This window comes from Achroia grisella, unplaced genomic scaffold, assembly GCF_030625045.1.
Source record: "Achroia grisella isolate CSIRO2021 unplaced genomic scaffold, CSIRO_AGI_Agris_v1 utg1056, whole genome shotgun sequence".
Lineage (NCBI taxonomy): Eukaryota > Metazoa > Arthropoda > Insecta > Lepidoptera > Pyralidae > Achroia > Achroia grisella.
The window spans coordinates 35,192-53,189 of record NW_026712564.1 but is presented as its reverse complement, the minus strand read 5'-3'; the positions used below and the strand labels follow the sequence as shown (position 1 = coordinate 53,189).

General features: G+C 41.4%; 3 protein-coding genes across 3 annotated transcripts; all 3 read left to right on the top strand.

The window, feature by feature from the left end:
- The first annotated feature begins 4,011 nt into the window (after positions 1 to 4,011).
- LOC131847882 (uncharacterized) lies at positions 4,012 to 7,128 on the top strand. The gene has a single exon (XM_059197612.1). It carries the CDS (start codon positions 4,012 to 4,014, stop codon positions 7,126 to 7,128), a length of 3,117 nt encoding a protein of 1,038 aa, XP_059053595.1.
- Positions 7,129 to 8,043: 915 nt separating this feature from the next.
- LOC131845131 (uncharacterized) lies at positions 8,044 to 8,394 on the top strand (the record flags this gene model as incomplete). Its single annotated transcript, XM_059194201.1, has 1 exon — positions 8,044 to 8,394. A coding segment is annotated over one exon (351 nt), but the record flags the coding sequence as incomplete, so codon positions are not given.
- Positions 8,395 to 8,454: 60 nt separating this feature from the next.
- LOC131847802 (uncharacterized) lies at positions 8,455 to 13,144 on the top strand. The gene is made up of 2 exons (XM_059197493.1): positions 8,455 to 8,993; positions 13,084 to 13,144. Exons 1-2 carry the CDS (start codon positions 8,569 to 8,571, stop codon positions 13,142 to 13,144), a joined length of 486 nt encoding a protein of 161 aa, XP_059053476.1. The 5' UTR covers positions 8,455 to 8,568.
- Positions 13,145 to 17,998: the final 4,854 nt, after the last annotated feature.

Here is a 17,998-nt window from a genome sequence, read left to right as displayed (position 1 = left end):
CAAAATTAAAATATTCATATTAAAATTTAATTTATAATAATTATGTCGGATTTGAAATATATAAAGCGTGAGAAATAACGAATATCTATTACAGTATGGACATGCGTTGTAGTAACAAAGCAATAAAAATGATAAGCATCTATTTATGTGATTGTTTATTTGTAGTGTCACTGTAGTTTTACGACTGATCTCGTTAACATGTTTGTTCCAGCTAAGAGTACTGTCCATCAACAAGCCGAGATTTTTAACATGCGCACTGTAGGTAATAGTTTGATTGAGATGGTACGCAGACTCTGATGAGAACTAGAGGCAAAGTGCCAAACTCAATTTTGCTAAGTTGTTGTTTGCTTCCAAGGATTATAGCCTGACACTTGGAAGGATTAATAGAAACACCAAACTTTTTGGACCATTTGAGAATATGATCGAGATCAATATTCAGATTATCGATGGCCTCACCAAGCTCAGAAGCTACAGCTTGAGAGTATACCTGAAGATCATCTGAATATAGATGGTAAGAGCATTTGAGATTTGTAGTGATAAAATCAATAAAGATAGAAAAAAGTAAAGGAGACAAAATTCCGCCTTGCGGAACGCCAGCGACAAGCTCGCACCAGTCAGAAAAAGACTGGTTTACACGGACTGCTTGCTGACGACCACGAAGATAAGAGGCAAACCATTTCACGACTGATGATTAAAACCCAAGATGTGCAAGGATGGCGAGTAGGATGTCGTGATCAACCGTGTTAAATGCGTTGGAAAAATCAACCAATACCAGAACAGTTAATTTGGATTGTTCCATGCCCTCCCTCACATCCTCGGTGATTTTCAGTACAGCAGTAGTAGTGCTGTGTCCAGGACGAAAACCTGATTGGTAAGGACTCAACAGTTTGTTAGTCAATACAAAAGCAGATAATTGTTTGTGGACAACAGCTTCTAAAATTTTTGAGAGGAAGGGCAGGATTGAAATAGGTCTAAAGTCCTTAGGGAGTTGTGGGGAGGAAACTTTAGGAAGGGGAAGCACAAATGCTTTAAGCCAGGATGTAGGAAATTCGGAGGAATGTAGAGAAGAATTGATGATGTGAGTAATGATAGCTAACAAATGTTCGAGTAGAAGAGAATAATCATAATCCTACTCACATCATCAAAACCAATACAATTGGATTTAATTGAGGAGATTATCTTGTGGACTTCATCATCAGTAACTGGCGAAAATAAAAATTCATCAATAGGACGTTTAGGCCATGAAGTTATTTCAGCTAAAGAGATAGATTTCTGAAAATCATTCAATGTGGGAACTGAGGAAAAGTGCCTATTTAGGTCATTTAATGAGATAGATGAGGAAAAATCATCAGACTGTTTGCACAGCCCAAGTGACTTTAGAAACTTCCAGGTATTGGCCGAAGAGGTATTTAGAATGTTCGAGTGGATATGACGGCGTTTAGCAGCTCTTACCATATAGTTGCAACGATTGCGCGCAATTTTGAAAGCCTTCCAGTTCTCTTCACAACGATCCCTTTTGTAAACTAAATGCACGATTACGCTTTCTCAAAGCCATGCGCACTCCCGTAGTTATCCAGGGAGCTGGCTGTTTTTTAGCTCTGACAAGGTGAACCGGAGCATGCTTGTCAAAGATTTGGAGTATATATTGGTTAAAAACGAACACCTTATCGTTTGTTGAAGAGGCGGACAGTACGCATGACCAATCTAAATCAGTCACTTCCTTCCCTAAACCATACGTGTAAACTTTAGCAAAACTACGCAGACGAACGACGGTAGGCTTGGGCTTGAAGGTTTTTATGTTGTAGGAGATATAAATGAGATCGTGTCTGGAGAATCCAGGAGCAGGAAATTGACCATGTTTTAATATGAACTCAGGTGAGGACACATAAATATGATCAAGCCAGGTGTCATGGGAGTCATTGTTAGTGTGGGTAGCACTAAGGGGTAACACTGAAAGGCCCACCGACTGCACAATATCGCGTAGCTTACGAGATCTGTGAGTGTCTTTGAGCAAATCAGTGTTAAAGTCACCCATGATAACATGATGTGCGTGCTCCGCCATAATGTTCTCGAAAATAGACTCAACGTCATGGAAGTAATCAGTGGAAGGAGGACAATATATAACACCGAGAACAATCTTACTTCCCCTAACATCAACTACCACGAATAAATATTCAGCACCACCGGGCGCGGCAGAGGTAGCTAAAGTTTTATAAGGGAAGCCACTGCGTAAGTAAATAGCAACCCCTCCACCTCGCCTGTCAATACGATCGTTCCGTATAAGGAAATACCCCGGTAAACTAATAGAAGTGGACATCACAGAGGGTTTTAACCACGTTTCAGAAACCAAGATCGCGTCGACAGCATTCATATTAAAGGTATTCATCAATTCACTATGATGTTGGGGTAAACTGAGCATTAATATGACAAATGTTTAGATTACGGTGTGTGTTTACTAATTAATTGCAAATATTTGTAGAAAGAGATGCATCTAACAGGGACATATCAAGAGACTCAAAAGATTCATTAGAACTGTGGGCCGAGTAAAAAGATTCATTGTCAGACATTAAAATATGTAAATGTAAATAAATTAGAAATATATGTATATATATATATATATATAAATACTTAATAAAATAAAAATAATATTATTACACTATATAAAACAAAAATAAATAAAGGTAAAAAGAACGCGATGCACCAACACTCATACTTTGCACTAACCGCCGGCCAACTGCAATATAAAAAACAATTTACAATAACTGAGAAACGTCTTAAAAATTACATACAGAAAGCCCACATGAATTAAATATTCATAGAAAACTTTAAGCTACTTTACACTAAAATTTAAATAACTATAAATTAATAAAATACAGTCAGTGAGTCTCAAAAGTGTGGGTGTTAACGCCTGCATGTTTGTTAAAGGCAATACTCATATTCGTAACGGATAGTAGCGTACTTTTGTTTTATTACCACCGTCATAAAATTTTTATCATATTGTCTGTGACTTAAGTGAAGTAACATTCTTTTACATCTCGCTAAGAAATATTATTGTAAAAAGAGAAATATACGTTCCATTCAAGATAATTCATTTTATTTATATCAAGAAATACAAAACCTAACATCTGGCGACCGTACTACGAACCAATATCTGAGGAAAAGAAGAAATCACAAAACAAATCAGACGACAACCAACAATCAAATTGTATCAAATTTCTTCAAATCAACGGGTTGCAATATTATTGTAATTATAAGAATAACTAGAACAGCAAGTCATCGCAGCCAACGCCGGTATTTGCCCAAGACAGCACACCGCAGCCAAGCCGATGCAGCTAAGTGTTCATACCATTATCAATTCCTAATAATTCCCGTCTTTCAGTACAATTCCTATTCCATAGATTCCCAAGAGAAACGTTTTCTTTTGCTCCAATTTATATATAGACTTCACTTGTGCTTCAATATATTTTTAAATAGCGTAGTAGTATAACAATATTCGAATACAAGGTACGAGTGTTTTAATAATTATAATATTTAAGGTTGTTTTAATTTTCGTAGGTACATGTATGGTAATGAATAAACGTTAAGTTTATTCATTTATATATATCTATTTACAAACTTTAATAATAGCTGTCTGTCGTTAATTTGTGCATCTAAACGTGGATTATACTGTATTTCATATTAAATTAATGCAGAAAATATTGTACGTATAGTAACTACTTATAATAAATGTCACATTTTGTAAATTCCAGATAATCTGTGATTGAGTCACTGTTTTGGTTGGGACTAATTCGGACCGCACACTCGTTTCTTAAGAGTAAGTGCAGAACCGGGTTCCTGTTCATTCGTCAAGTCACAGGAGGAGCGTGAGCAATATTTAAACATTTTATTTACTACTAATCTATTAGTTTGATATTGAGTAAAGCAATATTAAATTATCAAACATCGAAATCAATCGTGTGTTGTTATCGAGTCATAATATAACTTTCTTCTATCAAAAAGTATATCAACAACATGGATTCTGGCTCTTCAGACTTGCAAGACCTAATGGTAAAACGCAGTTCTATTAAGGGTCAAATTACAAAATTTAAAAATTATATAGTCAGTATTTCGTGTAAGGAGATATTAACTCCATTAGAGTTTAGTGAATTAACAATTAAGCTCAGTAGATTTGAATCACTTTCTAGCCGGTTTGATACATTGCAAAATCGAATAGAGGTTTTAAATTCCAGTAATTTAGATAGTGAGATAGATGAGAGGGATGATATGGAACAGTTATTTGTGACTAATACGGCCGTTGCTCAGAGTATTATTCAGAAACATCAACAAAATAACCATAGAGATGATAGTAATTATAAAGACCTGAATTCTACTCAAATGTCGTCTCCCGCTGGTCAGCATGAATTGGGATTTAAAATACCACACGTACAAATTGCCAAGTATGATGGGACCTACTTCCGGTGGCTTGAATTTAAGGACACATTCTTGTCTATTATTCATAATAATGAGCGTATTGCACCAATTCACAAATTTTATTATTTAACTTCTTATTTAGAAGGAGATGCAGCTCGTGTAATATCTAATTTGGAAGTATCTAGTAATAATTACGAAACGGCTTGGAATTTATTGTGTGAGCGGTATGACAATAAACGCCAGTTAATCAAACATCATTTAGATTCGTTATTGAACCTTCAAAACATAGTCCGTGAATCTGATAAGGCACTTAGATTTTTAGTTGATCATGTGACAAAGAATTTACGAGCATTGGGCAACTTGGGTCAACCCACGGACAAGTGGGATATTTTAATCATACACATCATGAGTTCAAAATTAGATAATAATACTCTTCGAAAATGGGAGGAATGGCGTGGTACATTGGATGACATTCCTAATTTAAAACAATTTAGTAAGTTTTTAATCGATCGTGCTGACGTTCTAGAATCATTAAGTCGTAGCTCTACCAGTAATAAATTTATTTCTTTGCCAAAGGGATCTAACTCCAAATTTGAAAGACCACATATTAAATCGTTTGCTTGCACCAACGAAGTAAGTGCTCCTTCTATATCTTGCGTTATATGTAATGGAAAGCACCGCATTTATGACTGCACTTCCTTTAAAGCTAAGGACATAGAAGAACGTATAAATGAAGTACATAAGTTAAAATTATGTAGCAATTGCTTAAGGTCGGGTCACGCAACACGAAACTGTCGCTTGGGACCTTGTCGCATTTGCAAAAGGAGGCACAATAGTTTATTACATCGCTCAGTCACTGACGTAAGTACATCTTCCTCACCACCGCAATCCTCTCATAACGCTACTGATACAATTGTTAATTTGGCAAATGAAAATGTCTCTCAAGTCTTATTGTCCACTGCTTTAATAGAAGTAGTTAATCCGATTACACTCCAAAAGGAAAGAGTCCGTGCATTGTTAGATTGCGGCAGCCAATCATCCTTCATGACGAATAATCTAAAAAATAGATTGTCATTAAAATCAAATAGTAATCAGTTGGTTAATGTTATTAGCGTAGGTAATAATGTTTTTAATAAGGTTACAGAAACTTGTGTGGCGCAGTTGAAATCTTTAACAAAGCCATTTAACGTCACATTGGGTTTCCTAATATTACCAGAAATAACAGGCGATTTACCTAAGGCAAAAATAGACATAAATAATATTAATTTGCCTAACAATGTTATCCTTGCTGACCCTAACTTCAACCATCCAGCACCCATTGAAATCCTAATTGGTGCCGATATTTTTTGGGATATCCTAGGTTGTGAGCAGCATTCCTTAGGTCCGAAGCACCCTAAATTAAGGAATTCCCAATTTGGTTGGTTAATCTCTGGTCCCATTTATACCAACTTCTGTTACAAACAAGCTAGTACTCAATGCCATCATACCGTAACTACAAAACCAGATGATAACATTCATCAAGAGCTCACTAAGTTTTGGGAAATCGAAGAGGTTTCACTAAAATCACTACTTAGCGAAGAGGAGAAGGCATGCGAAAGGCATTTTTTATCACATACTACTAGATTAAATACAGGTCGTTTTTGCGTTCATCTTCCTGTAAAGGATTCTCCTGATTGTTTAGGCGAATCATATACCTTGGCTAAAAGGCGTTTAGTAAGTTTAGAAAGAAAATTCAGAAAGCAATCAAGTTTGAAGACACAATATATTGAATTTATGCGAGAATACTCAGAATTGGGACATCTCTCCGAATGTACATTAACTGAATATGATGAAGCTTATTTTTTATGTCATCATGCTGTGTTTAAAGACACAAGTGAATCGACGAAAATAAGGGTTGTGTTTGATGGTTCTGCTCCATCGTCTTCAGGCCAGTCTATCAATGACCTTCTTATGGTGGGGCCCAATATGCAGGATACACTTTTTTCTATTTTAATTAGAGCTCGTCAACATAAGTATCTCCTTACTGGAGATGTAGAAAAAATGTATCGACAAATTCAAGTAGCTAAGAGAGATCGCAAGTTTCAATTGGTTTTATGGAGGGAAGACGAGTCTGAGCCTATTAAGGCCTATGAACTTAATACCGTAACATACGGAATGGCTAGCTCAAGTTATTTAAGTACACGCTGTTTATGGCAATTAGGGGAAGAAAGTCCAGATAAAAAAGTAAAAACCATTATACAACGAGATTTTTACATCGATGATCTAATTACTGGAGCTGAAAATGAACATGATTTGCGTTACATTCACAAAGCTGTTTCCGAGGTCCTTCAAAAAGGTTGTTTTAATCTTAGGAAGTTTAAAACCAATTTACCGTCTATTGTGCAAAACAATTCAAATAATGATGATTTATCATTCAGTGAGTCAACAAGTACCTTGGGAATTGGTTGGAATCCGCCCACTGACACACTTCATTTTCCTATTAAATTTCCATGCTCTGTGGAAACCGCTAATTTAAGTAAGCGTGCAGTACTTTCCTCTATATTTAGAATATTCGATCCATTAGGTTTATTAAGTCCATGTGTAGTAAGAGCTAAAATTATCTTGCAGCAAATTTGGTTATTAAAGGTCGGTTGGGATGAACCAGTACCTGACAATATACAAATGGAATGGAACGGTTCCTGCCATTACCGAGGAGGAGTTCGTCGCGGCCGTGGATAAACTCCGGGGCAAGAATGTCGCCCCGGGTCCGGATGGTATCCACGGCCGCGTCCTGGCCTTGGCCCTAAACACCCTAGGGGACCGACTCCGGCGCTTGTTCAACGCGTGTCTGGAGTCGGGACGGTTTCCCAATCAGTGGAAAGCGGGTAGAGTGGTCCTGCTCCGCAAAGCGGAGCACCCCGCAGGTTCGGTGGTTCCCTCGGCGTTCCGCCCCATAGTGCTGTTGGACGAGATCGGCAAGCTCTTCGAGCGAATCTTGGCGGGCCGACTCGTCCAACACCTGTCCCAGGTAGGTCCCGATCTCAGCCCGAAGCAGTTCGGGTTCCGAGAGGGGCGCTCGACGATCGACGCGATCTCGCGTGTGCGCTCCCTCTCGGAAGAGGCGACGTCCCAGGGTGGGGTGTTGTTGGCGGTCTCTCTAGACATTAAGAACGCCTTCAACACCCTGCCCTTTGCGACTATTAGGGAGGCGCTGCAGTACCATCGCGCGCCTCCCTACATTCGGGACGTGATCGGGGCCTATCTCGAAGACAGGTCTGTGCTCTGCACGGGGCGGAACAGCGTTGTAGTGTCGAGGGAAATGCAACGCGGTGTTCCACAGGGATCGGTTCTGGGCCCGATCCTGTGGAACATCGGGTATGATTGGAACCTGCGGGGCGCCCTTTTAACGGGCACTGACCTCGTGTGTTACGCGGATGACACCTTGGTCACTGCCCGGGGGCGGGACCTACGGGAAGCTACCCGCTTTGCCACGGCAAGCGTGGCACTGGTCGTCGGCCGAATAAGGAGGCTTGGGCTCCAGGTGGCGCTGGAGAAGACCGAGGTCCTATGTTTTCATGGCCCTCGGCGCGCGCCACCTCCGGATGCCCAGCTGGTCGTCAGTGGCCAGAGGGTGGGGTCAAGCCCTGTATTAGGTATTTGGGGCTTGACCTGGACAGCCGTTGGAGCTTCCGCGCTCATTTCCGGAACCTGGTCCCTCGCCTTATGGCAGCCGCCGGCGCTCTTAGCTGGCTGCTGCCAAACGTGAATGGCCCGGGAGAAGGACCCCACCGCCTATACCTCGGCGTGATGCGGTCCATGGCCCTGTATGGGGCCCCCATCTGGGTGGGGGCCCTAGGAAGGGAAAATGTGGCCTGCCTTAACAGGCCACACAGGGCCATGGCCATCAGGGCCATTAGAGGCTACCGCACCATATCCGGGGAAGCGGCGGGTCTGCTGGCGGGGTCTCCTCCGTGGGACTTGGTAGCGGAGCTCCACGCGTCAGTGTACCACTGGCGCGCGGAGCGACGTTCCATGGGGGAGGCACCCGCTGGCCCGGAGATTGGAGCGCGGAGGTCCGACTTTCGGCGGATCCTCAGGATCAGGTGGAGAGAAAGGCTGGCCAGTCCATCGGCCGGCCTGAGGACCGTCGAGGCTGTCCGTCCCATCCTCAAAAGGTGGATGAATAGGAGATGGCCACTGACGTACCGCATGACACAGATACTGTCCGGGCACGGGTGCTTCGGGCGGTATCTGTGTCATGTGGCGAGGAAGGAGCCGACGACCGGCTGCCACGAGTGCGGAGGTGTGGAGGACACGGCGCAACACACGCTGGACGAATGTCCAGCGTTCGAGAGTGAGCGCCGTGTCCTCACACGAATAGTGGGGGACGATCTCTCGCTGCCGAATTTAGTTCGGAGGATGATCAGTAGCGAGAGATCGTGGCTGGCGGTGAGCTCCTTCTGCGAGGAAGTTATCTCGCGGAAGGAGGCGGCGGAAAGGGAGCGGGAGTCAGATCGTCCCGCTTCCCTCCGCCGCAGAAGAGCCAGGCCTAGAGGTGGGGGCGTACCCAACTCCGCCCCCCTCTATCCCCCACTGGGGCCGGGGTGACTGCCTTGAGGGAGGCAGTCCCCCAATCCAAAGGCCCCGGAGGTGTGCGTGTGTACCCACACGCCTCCACAATGGAGTAGGGCGAAATAGGTCGCCCTAACCACAAAACGAGATGGGGCCTGCCCTACAACATCTACAGGGCGGGCCGTCGCCGTCGGAGCTGGGGTAGAATGCACTTGCGAATCCCCTGGCTCCGGCATAGGCGCTCGTAGGTACACCGTGTGGTTTTTTAGTGGGTACAAGTCCCACACACCACCTCGCCATCCCTCCGGCGGGGTGACGGTCTTTTGAAGATTTTTCCACACGTTAAAAAAAAAAAAAAAAAAAGGTCTAAAGTCCTTAGGGAGTTGTGGGGAGGAAACTTTAGGAAGGGTAAGCACAAATGCTTTAAGCCAGGATGTAGGAAATTCGGAGGAGAGTAGAGAAGAATTGATGATGTGAGTAATGATAGGTAGCAAATGTTCGAGTAAGAGAATAATCATAATCCTACTCACATCATCAAAACCAATACAATTGGATTTAATTGAGGAGATTATCTTGTGGACTTCATCATCAGTAACTGGCGAAAATAAAAATTCATCAATAGGACGTTTAGGCCATGAAGTTATTTCAGCTAAAGAGATAGATTTCTGAAAATCATTCAATGTGGGAACTGAGGAAAAGTGCCTATTTAGGTCATTTAATGAAATAGATGAGGAAAAATCATCAGACTGTTTGCACAGCCCAAGTGACTTTAGAAACTTCCAGGTATTGGCCGAAGAGGTATTTAGAATGTTCGAGTGGATATGACGGCGTTTAGCAGCTCTTACCATATAGTTGCAACGATTGCGCGCAATTTTGAAAGCCTTCCAGTTCTCTTCACAACGATCCCTTTTGTAAACTCTAAATGCACGATTACGCTTTCTCAAAGCCATGCGCACTCCAGTTATCCAGGGAGCTGGCTGCCTTTTAGCTCTGACAAGGTGAACCGGAGCATGCTTGTCAAAGATTTGGAGTATATATTGGTTAAAAACGAACACCTTATCGTTTATTGAAGAGGCGGACAGTACGCATGACCAATCTAAATCAGTAACTTCCTTCCCTAAAACAGACGACCTTATTCTCAAAGATCATGGATTCGATTGTCAACCGTCAACTCCTACGATACCTAGAAGTGAACCAATTGATTTCTGATCGTCAATATGGCTTTCGCCAGGGTCGGTCGGCTGGTGATCTTCTAGCGTATTTGACACATCGATGGGCAGAGGCTATTGAGAGTAAGGGGGAGGCCCTAACTGTTAGTCTGAATATTGCGAAGGCATTTAATCGGGTTTGGCACAAGGCTCTTCTTTCAAAGCTACCATCCTTTGGGTTGCCTGCGAAGTTATGCAAATGGGTCGCCAGCTTTGTCGCTGATCGGAGCATCAAGATGTTTTTCGATGGTGCTTGCTCCGACCCACACTCTATGAATGCTGGTGTTCTACTAGGCTGTGTGCTATCTCCGACTCTGTTCCTTCTGCATATCAATGACATGTTACAAGTTAACAACATTCATTGCTATACGGATGACAGTACCGGAGATGCCTTGTACAGCGGCCATGCTAATATGTCGCAGGCAAAAGTTATAGAGTACCGGAACAAACTTATGTCCGAAATCGACACTTCACTCCATCAAGTTTCGGTTTGGGGTCAGGAAAATTGTGTTCAATTCAACCCCAAGAAGACACAAGTTTGCGCGTTTACCGCTAAAAAGAATCCATTTATCGTATCTCCTCAGTTTCAAGACACTCTCCTTGATGTGAAGCCAAATCTCGAGGTCCTTGGCGTTGATATATTCAGTGACGTTCAGTTTTGCGGTCATTTGGAGGGCAAGGCTAAAATAGCCTCCAAAAAGCTTGGTGTGCTCAGTAGAGTGAGACGGTATTTCACGGCGGCCCATCGCTTGCAATTATACAAGGCGCAGATCCGGCCGCATATGGAATACTGTTCTCATCTCTGGGCGGGAGCACCACAATACCATCTACTTCCATTTGACCGCATTCAGAACCGAGCAGCCAGAATCATTGGTAATCAACGTCTATGTGACAGACTTGACCCATTGGCTTTGCGGCGAGATATTGCATCTCTGTGCATTTTCTACCGCATATATCACGAGGAGTGTTTCACCACCGTACCACCCGCCAGAAACTGAAATACCATCCTGATCATCTGGATGAATGGCGGTCTTCCACAGTACGGTTTTCTAGAAACTTTTTGCCTCGCACAACCACATTGTGGAATCACCTCCCAGCAATGGTATTTCCGAACCGATACGATATTGAAACCTTCAAAAAAAGAGCTTATTCCTTTTTAAAAGGCCGACAACGTACTTGCAATTCCCCTGGTGTTGCGGGTGCTCATGGGCGGCGGTAATCACTTACCATCAGGTGAGCCGCATGCTCGTTTGTCCCCTGTGTTATAAAAAAAAACCTTTTTAGGTGATGTTTCGTAGAACAAACAATTGCTTCAGCAAGACCATTAAAATGAGGTGAGTATGGCGGAGCAAAGGAAAATTGTATACCTTCTTGAGCCATATCTGTAGCGACATTTGAAGTATCTAAAAATCGTTGCAACTCATTACTAGCACCAACAAAATTGGTACCGTTGTCAGATAAGATATTGCGCGGTTTACCTCTACGAGATACGAAACGGTTTAGAGCTGCCATATATGATTCTTTCGTGAGGTCTGTAACCATCTCCAGATGAACAGCTTTCACTGCTTGACAAACAAAGATGCTGATGTAGGATTTTATTAATTGACACCTTCTCCCTTTACGGCTCGCTATCAATATAGGCCCGGCTTATGTACACTAGTAGTGTTATAAAAAGGGAATTCTAGTAGTGTCCTTTCTGTAGGCAGCTGTCCCATAGTAAAAGGCTGTCAAAAGTAATAGGCTGTAAGTTTTGTGCTTTATATCTGAAACATGTAATACACTTTTAGATAAGTTTCTGCCTCCTAAAGGCCAGCAATTTTGCCGTATATTTGCTAAAAGCAATTGTGGACCGGCATGCAGAAGACGTCTGTGATACATGTCAAATAGAGCCCTAGTGAGATGGTGTTTACTACATAAGAGTATGGGCTATTTAATGTTGTATTCATATGGGGAATTGTCAAGCCTGCCACCTACATGAATAATGTCGTTGCAGTCTAAAAACGGAGACAATGAAGTTAATTTATTTTTACGTGGCAGTGTTTGTCCTGACTTAATGATTTCAATCGCTACAGGAAACATATCGAGTTGAGCACTACGAATTATACAAGTTACTGAAGCTGTAGTTCTTTAATAGATAAATATCCATATCTTTTGTTATTTTAATTTTTAAAATTGTATATATATCTTTGTAAGTAGGTTATGATTCGTTGTAAATAGTTAAAATTTAAATATTTAATAGTTAAGTCATGTATAATAGAATAACATTTATGTGTATAAATATTTGAATTGTCAATAAAATGAGATAAAACTTCCGGTAGATCTTGTTCTATGTTATCGTTAGGTATTTTCGGCCAGTGACTAGAGTTGTTGGAGAGAAAGGACGGGCCTGACCACCATAAAGTGGAGTCGATAATAAGATCGGCTTTAATCTCACGGGACACAAGATCTGCTGGGTTGTCTCTCGACGGTACGTAGCTCCACGAGTATTTAGCGGTTGCCTCTTGTATTTCGTTAACACGATTTCTGACAAACTGTTTAAGCTGATTCGGTGGGGTAGACAGCCACACCAGAATTGACATCGAGAAATAGGTACAGTAAGAGAGTCCAGAACCTTGTACCTAATAGCGCACCACATAACTCGAGACGAGGAACCGTTGTGGGTTTGATAGGTGCTACGCGGTTTCTAGAGACTAATAATTGCACATTTACTGAACATTTGTTGTCTATGGAACGAACGTATAGAGCTGCACCATAAGCTTTAGTGGATGCATCCTTAAACACATGAATTTCATATGAAATAGAATTGTTACATGAAATCCATCGTGATATTCTCATATTATTAAAATAATTTAGAGTGCTAGAAAATCGTCCCAACCGTATTTATTAATCCATAATTTCTGCAGTATTATTTTAGCTTCCACAATACAGGGACCAACAAGGCCCAGTGGATCGAAAATTTGACTGATAACAGATAGGATGTGACGCTTTGTGATTAAGTTATTTGTATCAATATTAATGAAGAACGATAGGGTATCTATGTCATACAACCAGTACAGGTTTTAGATGACGCATAACTATTATTTGAGAGGTCTAAGGTTTTTTTTTATTTTTTTTTTTTTTATTTATATCATGCAATCAGTCGTATCGTGAGAGATGATTCTCCATTGAGAATCCAGCCTCAGATATTCCAGCTTATGCCAGGTTGTTGAAGTGTAGTATTTTACGTCTCTTAAGACGTACCATATAATCAGGCAATGTCAGTTGAACAGCAAGTTTATTTGGATGTCTGTCCAGCTTGATTTTATATTGTTTTATTGTTTGAGAGATTTGCTCCTTGACAGAGTTGATCCCCAGGTGGTGATGAACCTCCGAGTTACGAATAAACCAGGGTGCGTTACAGGTTTGCTTCAATATGTAGTTTTGAGCTCTTTGAATTTTGTTGATGTTGGTAACACTTGCAGAACCCCACAGCTGGAGCTCATACGTCCAGATTGGCTTAAGGATTGTCTTGTATATGAGTAGCTTATTGTCAGTAGACAGCTTTGAGTTTCTTCCAAGCAGCCATTGCATTTCTCGGTATTTGATATTAATCTCATCTCTTTTAGCTTGGATGTGCTTAGACCAAGTGAGTCGACGATCAAGATGCATACCCAGGTATTTCACAGTTTCACAAGTGGGAAGTGTGCTCGAACCCATCATCACGGATGGACAGTTGCCTTTTCTAAGGGTGAAAGTTATGTGAACTGATTTTGAGGCGCTGAATTTAATTTTCCGTTGCTTTAACCACAGACCAATCTTTGTGAGAGCATTTTGTAACAGATCTGTAGCCTCCACTTGATTTTTACTACAAGCTAAGATGGCTGTATCATCTGCAAAGGTGGCTACGGTTGTTCCCTGTGTTTCCGAAATATCTGCTGTGAAGATACTATATAGTAGTGGACCAAGTACGGAGCCTTGTGGCACCCCAGCCAGAACTTCGTAAAATGCCGAGGTGTACTCATTCTCCTTTACTTGGAAGATCCTTTCCCTGAGATAAGACTCCATTAGCCAATATAGATTATATGGGAGGAGGTTCTTGATTTTATAGAGTAAGCCTTCATGCCAAACTTTATCGAATGCTTGCTGTACATCTATAAAAGCTGCGGAGCAATACTTTTACGCTCAAACGCATCTCGAACAACCTTACACACTCTATGAACTTGCTCTATTGTTTTTCAGAGAGCCTTTGTGTCAAACGTTCAAAGAGTACTTTCTCGAAAAGCTTTGACACCACTGGCAAAAGGCTAATTGGTCGATAGGATGTGATGTCATATGGAGATTTGCCCAATTTAGGTATCATAATAATTTGAGAGACTTTCCATAGAGCCGGGTAGTGTCCAATTCTCATAATGCTGTTGAATAGTGTGGTAAGGTATACAACTCCTTTGCGTGGTAGTTCTTTAAGTACGTACTTGTCAATCAGGTCAAAGCCTGGTGCCTTTTTGTCTTCCATTTTCTGAATTAACATTCTTATTTCTCGTGGTGTCGTTAGTTTAAGCGGAAGGTCCGTTTGCTGTTCCTGATGTACAGTCTCATTTACTACTATTCCTTCTTCGATGAGGTTTTCGTCTTCAACAGGTTTACATACTGAGGCAAGATGGTTAGCAAATGCATTTGCTTTTTCTTGTGGAGTTTTAGCCCATTTATTATTTGACAAACGAATTGGGGGTTTGAATCCAGTTGGAGTTTGATGTACTCTGCACGCTTTCCAGAGAGAGTATTTCGTTGAGCTGGTTGCAGTGAGGGACTCAATTTGAGCTGCCACAACTGCATCTTCCTCATCTCGAATCGCATCCTTTAAATATTTCGCCGCCCTGTTATAAGCAGTTTTGTCCGTAGGATGTCTACTGGTGTGCCAAACGCGCCGAAGCCTCCTTTTTTCAAGAATTTTCTTGCGCATATCAGTTGAAACGTTGATAGGCCTATGAGTATTTTCTTTTAGTTGCGGGGTACTGTTCCAGCAGGTTTCCTGTAGTAATTGCGTAAATTTTGTGGTTCCGTCTTCAATATCGTCTGGGGATTTGAGAGGGATTTTTAAATCCAGTTGATCTTCTATAATTTCTCGAAATAGATTCCAGTCCGTAAATTTGTTATAGAGTGTTGGCTTTTTCTTGAATTTGATGACACTAGCACTAACTGTTAAGATAACAGGAATATGATCCGATGATCCATCCAGGCAAGACTCTATTTTGAAATGTAATCTTGATAGACCTTTAGTTATGAAGAAGTCCAGCACGTCTGGAAGCCTATTTTGGTCAGTTGGCCAATATGTAGGATCAGAGGTAGACATAGTGCTAAGATGATTCATGTCAATGCTTTTCTTGAGCTCCCTACCTCTAGTTGTAATCAGTCTTGATCCCCATTGTTCATGCTTAGCGTTCCAGTCCCCACCAGTTATAAATCGGTAGCCCAGAGAATTTAAATACGTAGTAAACTGGGTTTCAGTGACCTTATGTTTTGGAGGGCAGTAAACAGAGGAGATATTGATATCGCCCTGTTTATCATGAATAGTGACAGTTGTCGCCTGAATTGCATCAGTCCTATATGCGATTGATTCATTATGCTTTATTGAGGATCTGATGATTACAGCTGTGCCCCCATGCGCAGTGCCATCTGGGTGGTTAGTATTATAAATATTGTAATTTCTTATTCTAATTAAACTATTGCTGGTGAAGTGTGATTCAGATATGAGTAATATATCCAGATGGTGCAAGTTTAATAGTATTTCCACTTCACTTTTGTTGGGAGACAACCCGTTAACGTTCCAGGTCGCTAATTTTAAGGACGTAAAGATGTATTTTTCACTAGGGTTGTTATGAGACCCAGAAGGGTGCTCATTTGTTGTAACATTAAATCTATTTTTTCCGATTGTTTTATGAACATGTTTTCAAGTTTTTGGATTGTTGATGAGTTATCGAGGTTTAGTTGGGTCGGTTGTAGTTGATCTCTGGTATTAAATTTTACTATGTCTGCGTAACTGTAAGTTTTCTGTATATTTGTGTCTAGCTTTGTGCTTGTAGTCTGTGAATTCACATCACTTTTGGACTTATTTGTTTGCAAGGGGTTTACAATTGAATTTGGTCGCAGTTTAGAATGTCTTTGGTTCCTGCGTATTGATATTTCTTTGTAGACTTCACATCCTTTATAATTTGCTGGATGTGGTCCGAGGCATAGTGCGCAAGTCGCTGGCGTAGTTCGATCAGTTTTCCGACAGTCTTTTGTCTTGTGCGATTGACCACATTTGACACAACGGTATGGCCTCATACAATAGTTCTTAGAGTGACCATACTGCTGGCAACGCTGGCACTGGACTATTATTTGGCTCTTTTTGGGATCCTCTATTTTAACATTTTGATGATATATGTATTTGATATCTTTTGCGGCTTTGTTGTTCGGTCCAGCCGTTAGATTAACAAAGAACGTAGTTGTTGGACGTTTGTCAGGACCAAATTTAGCATTTATGATTTCTCCAATTACGAAATTTCCTGTTTCCTCGAATACCTCATGTATAGCCGTATGTGGCGTGCTGTGATGTAGATTTCTAATAACAATTCTGTAGTTCCTTTTATCTTTTCTATTAAAGGTGTGTCCAATCAGGCCTTGTTCTCTAATAACTGTTATTACACTTTTGTACACTTCAACGCAATGACAATTTATGCGGAGTTGTTTCTGATTGATTAACTTATAAGAGAATTGGTGACGTTTGGCTACACTTTCTAGAAGTTCTGTGAGTTTGTTAATATCCTCGACTCCATACAGTATTATAGGAGGTGGTTTTGTAGTTTTTTGTTGTTCTGTTTCTGGTTGGTCTACTGGTAAGCCATCATATCTGTTGACCGTTTCTATGGTTTCTGGGGGGTTGGATAGTTTTCGTTTTTTCTGTGGGTTTCTAACTGAAGGGATTTTTTGCCAGGTGGGATGGCCGTTAGTTTTAGATTGATTATTTCCTTGGTTAGTAACTTTTGGAGTATCACTTGCGGCAATACTTCCTAGAGACGCACTCCTTTGTCTGGTAGTGAACAAGCTTGGATGAAAAGCTTGTTGTATATACTTTTTCTGTCCAGTAATATTAACAGCTACGAGAGCCTGGGAGTCCACTCTCGCAGAGTCTTCGGTTACATATTTCACACTCTCCGGCCCGGGTACCGGGGAGCGCCGGGGGTTAGCCGGATCGCATGACATAACGCACTCATCATTATCTAACATTTCATAGTATAGGTTTTGGGAAACATACTTATAGTGCCTTCCCAGAGCACTATAGTCACGCTTTAAGAGGGTATTTAATGCCTCAAGGACAGTGAGGACCTCATGCAGGATAGTTTACCGCCGCCTGTTCCTCGGCGTTGTTGCTCGTTTTGCACCACCCGGGGGGCACGTGTAGGGTGGGCCTTGGCAAGGTGGTAAGTGCCTACGGATGCGAGCAACCATCGCCCCCCAAAGAGAGATCTAAGGTATTAATTAAATTATTTGAATTACCTGTGAGTTCGGATAAAATCTGCTGTTAAGACAGTAAGCGGCTGTTAGACTGCCATTTTCGTAAATTAAAGTGTGGAGAAGACATTAGAAATTACCTCTTTGCAAAGCTTTACGGTATCGGGAATAGTATGACTACCACTTAGGTAGTCATCCACATAGAAATCGCGTTTTATAGACATCCTTACATTCTCATCGCTCGTGCCGTCTGCCAAACTAACTAAACATTTTGTCGCTAAATGTGGTGCAGACGCAGTGCCATACGTCACAGTATTTAACGTATAATATTTAAGAGGTTCCGTAGGATTTTTACGAAA

What these genes read in the sequence shown, in the direction of transcription:
- LOC131847802 (XM_059197493.1), top strand. Translation starts at nt 8,569, where the DNA reads ATGAATAGGAGATGGCCACTGACGTACCGCATGACACAGATACTGTCC. An exon ending in TATCCCCCACTGGGGCCGGG is followed by an intron (nt 8,994 to 13,083) that starts GTGACTGCCTTG and finishes GTATTATTTTAG; the next exon opens with CTTCCACAATACAGGGACCA.
- LOC131847882 (XM_059197612.1), top strand. Translation starts at nt 4,012, where the DNA reads ATGGATTCTGGCTCTTCAGACTTGCAAGACCTAATGGTAAAACGCAGT.